The sequence below is a fragment of the Bidens hawaiensis genome, unplaced genomic scaffold, assembly GCF_021521415.1.
Source record: "Bidens hawaiensis isolate Kalapana, Puna unplaced genomic scaffold, B.hawaiensis_p1.1 tig00021170_1, whole genome shotgun sequence".
Taxonomy (NCBI): Eukaryota; Viridiplantae; Streptophyta; class Magnoliopsida; order Asterales; family Asteraceae; genus Bidens; species Bidens hawaiensis.
The window spans coordinates 235,300-243,196 of NW_027493269.1; the positions used below are offsets into that span (position 1 = coordinate 235,300).

Genomic DNA, 7,897 nt, shown 5'->3' on the forward strand with positions numbered 1-7,897 from the left:
GAAGGAGAAGGAAGTGTTTCATGGCTTTGTTATTGTAGCGTGTTGGAGAATTTGGAAAGCGATGAATGAAAAGGTGTTTAAAGGCAAATAAGTCAATACTGAAGATTTAACAGGAGACATAAAGTCGCTTGTTTTTTTGTTTTCTTTTTGTTTTTGAATAGGGGTAAAAACAAAAATTTAGATTGGTCGAAATGGTGTAAATTTGAGCTTATGTAACGTTTTTTCGTTGTTTTGGGCTGCTCTCCGGGTTGTGGAGGCAGCTTGTGGGTGTTTCGGTTTTGTTCGGTTATTTGGTTGTTTATAAAAGCTTATAGTTCAAAAAAAAAAAAAAAATTTCTGTGTTACAAGTTTTATTCCACACAAACCAAATCCATTTCATCCCACACATCCACGACTAGTGGCCACAATCCTTTATAAAGTCAAATCAATCTCAACTCCAAACCAAAACACACACACAAGATTCTCCAAACATCAAGCGTTTAGATTCCACAAATGGGCATCTCATCATGCTATTATAATAATAATAATAACAATAATATCCTCGTAAAATGTTGTATACCCTGTCTCCACCACATCACACTCACCCAATCAACCATGCCTCTAACACCAGAATTCGTTCATGTGTTAAATCTCATAGAAGAAATGTCACAAACATGCGGTGGGCAGACTTAAAGGCAGCAGTTGGCCAGAGGATTAACGTCCAAGGGATTCTGTTTACAGTTTCGGTGATTACCAGAAACAGGCATTGGATGATACCTCATGTTTCGGTACCTGATGTAACATATATTGATTGGGCTGCTTTGAAGACAAAGGGGTTTGAAGGTGTGGTGTTTGATAAGGATAACACTCTTACTGTTCCTTACTCTTTAGATTTGTGGGGTCCGCTTACCGCGTCTGTGGAGTCTTGCAAATCGGTTTTTGGGAACAACATTGCAGTTTTCAGTAACTCTGCTGGTAAATTAGTTTCAACCCAACCGATAAGTTTGCGTTTATTTTGAATGGTTTGTGAATTGTGATGTGATCGATTACTACTTTCAATTGGGATTAGGACTTGAGGAGTATGATCCTGATGACAGGAAAGCAAAGGCGATTGAGTTTGCTATTGGAATTCGAGTAATTAGACATAGTAAGTGTCTAAATGAATTCCTTATAATATCCTCCATTTGAATTGAGCTTACATGTTTTCAAGTAGGGGTGTTACATGGGTCGTGTTCATGGGTTGGCGGGTCCAACTCAACACGAACTCGAAAGTTTGACGATAAATCTGGAAAATTTGACAAGAACCTGAATCTGAAAATCATGTAAGGCAAGTGAAGCTGAACACGACTCGTTTTACCCGGAAGTTTTTTGTTTTTTATTGTTTTCTTATAATAATACTTTACATTTACATTTTCACAACAAATATAAATTTCAGATTTATACAAAGCACTTACATTTTTAATTATAATATATTATGCTAATTTCCTTTTTAGTTTTAAGTTTTGCACAAGATACCCAATCAACTTAATTTATTGTATAAATCATATTTAGAAAAAAAACATAAAAAATATATAGGTATCCGGATTGATCCGAACCTGGCCCTAAACTGACCCAAACCATTTTATAACAAACACAAACCCGTGAACGTCGTGCTAGGTTCATGTCAGGTTTGCGTGTCATGTCACAAGTGGGAAATGTGTGCTTGTGGATACTTGATTTCTCTAAACTGATGACGAATTCATGCACTTTGTTTCTTTAAATGCTCATACCAGAGATGAAGAAACCGGCTGGTTCAGCTGAAGAAGTTGAAAGGCATTTTGGATGTGATTCATCTAAGCTCATTATGGTACCAAGTATTATCTATAAAAATTAATTTGGTGTTTGTTAAAGTTAAATAAATTATCATACAAAAATGTTTTTTTTACAGGTGGGTGATCGGACCTTCACAGATATTGTCTACGGGAAAAGAAACGGGTTTCTTACTATATTAACTGCCCCGCTGAGTGTTGCAGAGGAGACATTCATTGTTAAGCAGGTTTTACTATCTTATCTTTATTAAACTTTAATACGGCCTAGGACCCTAGGTAACATGTTAGGCGAATCAGCTGATTCAGCTACATATATAGCATCTCAAAGTACTTATAAGAAACATAATTGTGTTAGTTACTATTAACTACTAAATACTACTTAATATTCGCATGTCATAACTTAGATTGTTGTGAATGAGGGCAATTTGATCCAAAATTTGGGCAAACTGCTTTTTTGTTCATTATATGTAAACATAGATAGTGGCAATATGCAAGTGAAAAACTGGGCATATTTATGATTGTATACTTATATATTTTCAGGTGAGGAAGATCGAACAAGCTCTTCTAAAGTGGTGGTTGAGAAAGGGGTTAAAGCCAGCGAATGCGAGGCTTCTTCCGGACGCTTTAGATTGCGTGAAAGCACCATCAACTATTTAAGGAATGCCGTAGAAACTAGAAAAATGAGGAATTGAAGTCATTTTATGAGGCGCAAGCCCCCTATATATGATTCTTTTTGTTACCTTATTCTTATTTACTCAATGAAACTATATATTGTGTGCGATGCAGCAAATTTTAGTTATTGGTTAAGTTAAAAGGAGTTTATTTCTTGAACTAGCTAGCAACATTTGTGCCTATATAAGATGCTTTGCTAGTTTGGATTACATGGTAGCTCGTTTGTTTTGAAATTCGTGAAACTTGAATAACGGTTTTGTTTAAGGAAAGGACATAGAGTCGGTTGAACCAACTCTACTATGTAAAGAAATATCAAAATGGGTTCACCAGTTATATTTTCTTTAGTAGAGGCTAGCGACGAGGGTGGCGGATATGGTAGTGGCAGACAAGACCTCCAAACAAATGGACTCGGTTGATTGCAGTGAGATCAATATGCACCAGAAGAAGACCTGAGGTTTATTGGTAATAAAAACACCATTGGATTGAACAATTATAACACATAAAACAAGCAGCTAATAGTTGGAATTTATTGCAACAGTTATAATATGAACTCAATAATATTGTACACGCATAAAGCCAATATACTTTTGTATGGAAACAAAATACAGAAAGCATAGAAACGATCCACAACCTTTGAAGCTACTTACCTTGGCCCAGATAGAACAGAAGCCAACAATGGTGTTAACTCTTTCTTCTGACTATTGTTTTTACGCAGTCTTGGATCTGTAAAGTTATAATCCAAGTTTGTTTCAACGCTCATTCCTACTTCTAACACCTTAACCACTGAAGACATTGAAGGCCTGCGTGTATAATCATTCTGTAAACACCATGAAGTCATCTTCATCATCTCTACAACCTCTGTGCCATTTATTTGCATATTTTCACTGTGTTCATCAACCATATCTAACAACATTCCTTGCTCCCAGCACTTCTGAAAGACAGAGAGCAAGTGCCAGCTTTCTTCTGGCAGAGATCTATCGAAATTTTTCCTGCCACATAAGATCTCCAAGAGAATGATCCCAAAGCTGTACACATCCACCTTTTCAGTGATAATTGAGCTCCACCATTCTGGAGCAATATAGCCAGGTGTTCCTTTTATGGTAGTCATCACTTCGGTTTGAGTTTTGTCAATGAGCTTAGATAACCCAAAATCGGATACTTTGGCATTCAAATCTTTGTCAAGAAGTATGTTTTGAGGTTTGATATCAAGATGCACAATCTTTTGCCTACAATCTTCATGGAGATATACTAAACCTTTGGCTATATCAAGAATGATTTTCTTTCTACATTCCCATCCCAGTACATGGTCCCGAACTCTATGGTAGATCCACTTATCTAATGACCCGTTACTCATGAAATCATACACTAGAAATCGTTGTGATTTCCATGTACAGAATCCATGAAGTCTAACTAGGTTTACATGGTGAATGCTGCCAATGGATTGAACCTCAGCTAGGAATGATTTCTTAATGTGTGAAAGTTCTTCAAGACATTTTACTGCAATCTTGGCTCCATCTGCTAGGGTGCCTTCGAAAACAGATCCGAATCCTCCTTCACCAAGCTTTTTACGAAAATCATTTGTGGCTATTCTTAACTCTTCATAAGAAAACCGTGTCGGCATTCCTGGAACTTGATCTAAATAGTCTTCCTCCATTTCTGTATCCCCTTTTCGCTTGTGGACTACGTATGTAATACAACCTATGACCACAAGAAGAAAAAGCACAAAACCTCCAATCGTAAAGCCTACAACTCTTGCAACTTGAGGAGAAGAATGATCCTTAGAGCCTGCGAATGTTGCAACTTGAGGAGGTGATGTAACATTCTGGACTTTTATGAAAGCTGAAACATTATAATATGTTATTACAGTGTTCATTGTAAATAACTCTGAAGGTAAATAACATTCTCCATTTGCAGAATTAAAATGGTGCTGGAAAAAAGCTGCTTTGCATGAACAATTGTTTAGACACGCTTGTTTACAAGTCTCCATACTCACGCCCACCATGTCGAAAATAACAGAATAGAAGGTGAAGTACTTGACGTTCTCAAGCTGGATAAAATGATGATCTTGTATAGAGTTACATGAGAGGGGAGTAATTGCAGAGCATCCCAGGTTGAGTTGGCGATCGTTCACTGCTCTAAAATAATCATGTCCGGGACAAATGCATTGTTTATCAGCCAAGCAAATGGAATTTCTTCCGCAAGCCAAAGGATAACCACACTCTCCTACATCAATATCCATAAGAAGATTGGCTACCACTTTCCAGTTGTTGGATCCAGAGTTCCATTCAAGCACTACTAAATGCCCATCTGGCATTAATTTCATATATTGAGTTGATGATGCTTTAGGTATGTCAATAACAACATCGGGAACACTTGGCTTGGAAGGTTGCATGAATAATGACAAACTCCCATTCATGAGCCTAATGTATCTTCTTCCTTTACTTGTATCGTTGCTATAGATACTGTAATAGGGTTGAGGTGGGCTTGATTCAACATAAGTAAACAAACCTTTTTCTGTTACTTGAAGAAAAAACATACCATTCTGACGTGTTGAATTGGTTAACGAAACACTAGATCTCAGCTTTTGACCTTGAAACAACTTTTGGCCAGGTAACAAACAATCTGTTGGGTGATCAAAAGATTGCCAAACTACCTTGTTCTGTTGATCAAACAACACCAGATTTCCGATATCAGTTAGGTTCATGCCAACAACGGATTTTCCTTTGGTGTTGGTGGTCCATACTATGGTTTCATCTCCATCCGTTAGGACCAAGTCTCCAGCTGCAGTGAAATTCAGTATCGCATTCTTTGTGACCGGATTGTCAGGGTTGGCTGACCAAACGACTTGATATTCCCTAGGGTCAATGGCTGGAGAAATGACTATGGCAAAGATGTAGTGAGAAGATTTGCAGTCGGTCCCATCTCCCTCACAGATAAAGCCACAGGAGAATTGAGCTCCATTGGTTTCTCTATGGAACATGGATTGGAGATATGAGTGACTGACATCCCATGTAGTTGAAAGATTTGCTGTATAAAAATATGATTGAAAAACTGTAGTAAGATCGGTTACCATTGTCCACTTTTCAGATTGCCATTCAAATACTTGCAAATGCCCATCTGGTATTAGTTTCATATACTGAGCTGATGAAGCTTTAGGTATGTCAATTACATAAGAAGGATCACTTGGCTCGGAAGAATCCGTGAAGAATGACAAACTCCCGTTCAAGAACCTCATGTATCTTCTTCCTGTTGTATTGTTTCCATAGATGAACCTACTGAAATAGGTTTGAGACCACTCTTGTGATTCTTTATAGCCGAACACACCTTTATCCGTGACTTGAAGAGAATACGATAGACCGTTGAAAGAATAACAAGATATCAGTTCTTGACCTGCAAACAGCTTTTGTCCAAGTAACAAAGAGTCTATTGGCTGATCAAAAGATTGCCAAACTACCGAGTTCTGGTCATTAAACAACACCAGGTTTCCGGTATCGGTGAGGTTCATGCCAGCAACCGCTTTTCTGGAAGTGTAGGTGCTCCAAAATGTGTATTCATCTTCCGTTAGCACCAAGTCTCCAGCTGCAGTAAAATTCAGTGTTGTATTGTTCCCGAGCGAATACCCAAGCCAAACTGATTCAGATTGCCCAGGGGATTTCGTGGTTGGAGAAATGAATATGCCAAAGATGTAAGAGGTACAATTTTCTTCACAGAGGAAGCCTAAGGTGAATACAGCTATATTGGTTTCTCTATGGAGAACGAGCATGTCATACGAGCCGTTGGTGGTCCATGTAGTTGAAAGATTTGCTGTGGGATATAATTCAGAAGGCTGGGCAGTGGTGGGACTAGGTGATAACATGATAATTAGAGAAAAGCCAAAGAAGAAACCAGAATTAATCCTCATGATTGACTGATGAACAGTGAAGGATGAAGAATGCATGATTCATATATCCAATCTGTTATAAGTCTTCAACGTCGACTCATTTGAGTCAGTCTTCAACGTTGACTCATTTGAGTCAAGCTTACGGTGTTAGATCAGCCTCTAGTTTGAGACACAAGTTTCTTATCCATTTTCATTTTGATTTAAATTGTTACCAGATATTTCTCTCAAAAAAAAAAATAATTAAATAAATTAAAATAAGAATAAACTTGATGATTTGTTCTTTCAAGAAAATGGAAACTCGTAGTTTTGAATACTAGTAAATGTTTATCTTCACAAAAATATGAATATTCATCTCGTTATTTCTGTAAACTATCAAACATTTTATAAACTTACCTAAAGGATTTGTAACATATTTTCTAAAAGTATATCTGGCTATTATTCATCTTATCCATGATAAATAATCCAATATAGTAAATCTAAAAATTCAAGTAGTGTGCTGCATTTTATTAACCAAGCATTATACCCAATATTAAAATGCAACTGAAATTTTCTGGAATTCATTGCTATTTGAGTGGATTGACGTGGTGCTCTCTCGCCACGACTCTTCTGCTTATCATTTTTCTTACTTTTCCTCTTCGGTTAATCGCCGCTCTGTCAGATTTCACCGCTCTTCTGCTTATTATTTGGGACAAGAAAGATAACCCCCTACGCCACCACATTCCTCAATCGGGTTATTTGTTTTCCTCAATCGATTTCAAAAGGCTACAACCATCATTCTACCATATTAAATTTGATACACCTTTATTCTGTGTCTTTATCCGCTTTTAGGGCCGGCTTGGGGGTGTGCGAGCCGGACCTTCGGCCGAGGCACATAATTTTTTTCGGGGGCCAAAACTTTTTTATGTATTTATATATTTATCGGTAAACGAAACGACGCTGTCAATTTGTCGATTTAGTCGTTATTTTTAGTGTTTAAAACTCGCATGAGAGGTTTGTTGGATTTTATGGTCGGTTCGGGTCAAGTCAATGCGGGCTGACCCGATTGTGACCCGGTAAGAGTTACACCGAGAATAACGAACGTTAAGCTCACTTAATCGTTAACTGGGCCGACACAATCAATTAGCAAAGATTGAATGGCAGATTGGACTTTAGTTGGTAATTGGGCTTAAGCCCAATGGGTTTAAAATGGTTTAACCTAATGGTATTTCTATATATAGTATAGTATATATTATTAGAAGGTGAACCTTATCACTAATAACCTAAAAACCCTAACCATCATCTTCACCAGCCGCCGCCGGCCTTTTTTCCGGCAACCAGAATTTCGCGCCGCCGTCTTCTCCGGCTTCTAGACATCGCATACCACCACCACAGTCCCTCATAAACAGCTGGTGCTGCTCCCTACCCTTGTACATCTGTCTGCAGCTCTTTTCGGACGAACCCATTTTTCCGGCGAGCTCCATTTCCGGCCACCGCTGCCACTAGCCGATCTCAACACCACCAGCTGCAGCTCACTTACGCAGCAGCTGCTCTTTACGCAGCCTATGCTGCTGTTTGGCTT

At 38.1% G+C, this 7,897-nt stretch overlaps 2 protein-coding genes across 2 annotated transcripts; one reads left to right on the plus strand and one right to left on the minus strand.

Moving 5' to 3' along the window:
- Positions 1–484: 484 nt before the first annotated feature.
- LOC143562795 (phosphatidylglycerophosphate phosphatase 1, chloroplastic/mitochondrial-like) lies at positions 485–2,917 on the plus strand. The gene is made up of 5 exons (XM_077050500.1): positions 485–954; positions 1,049–1,126; positions 1,752–1,825; positions 1,907–2,014; positions 2,328–2,917. The coding sequence occupies exons 1-5, from the start codon at positions 549–551 to the stop codon at positions 2,442–2,444; spliced, it is 783 nt and encodes a 260-aa protein (XP_076906615.1). The 5' UTR covers positions 485–548; the 3' UTR covers positions 2,445–2,917.
- Positions 2,915–6,360, minus strand: LOC143562792 (G-type lectin S-receptor-like serine/threonine-protein kinase SD2-5). The gene has a single exon (XM_077050498.1). It carries the CDS (start codon positions 6,358–6,360, stop codon positions 3,103–3,105), a length of 3,258 nt encoding a protein of 1,085 aa, XP_076906613.1. The 3' UTR covers positions 2,915–3,102.
- Positions 6,361–7,897: the final 1,537 nt, after the last annotated feature.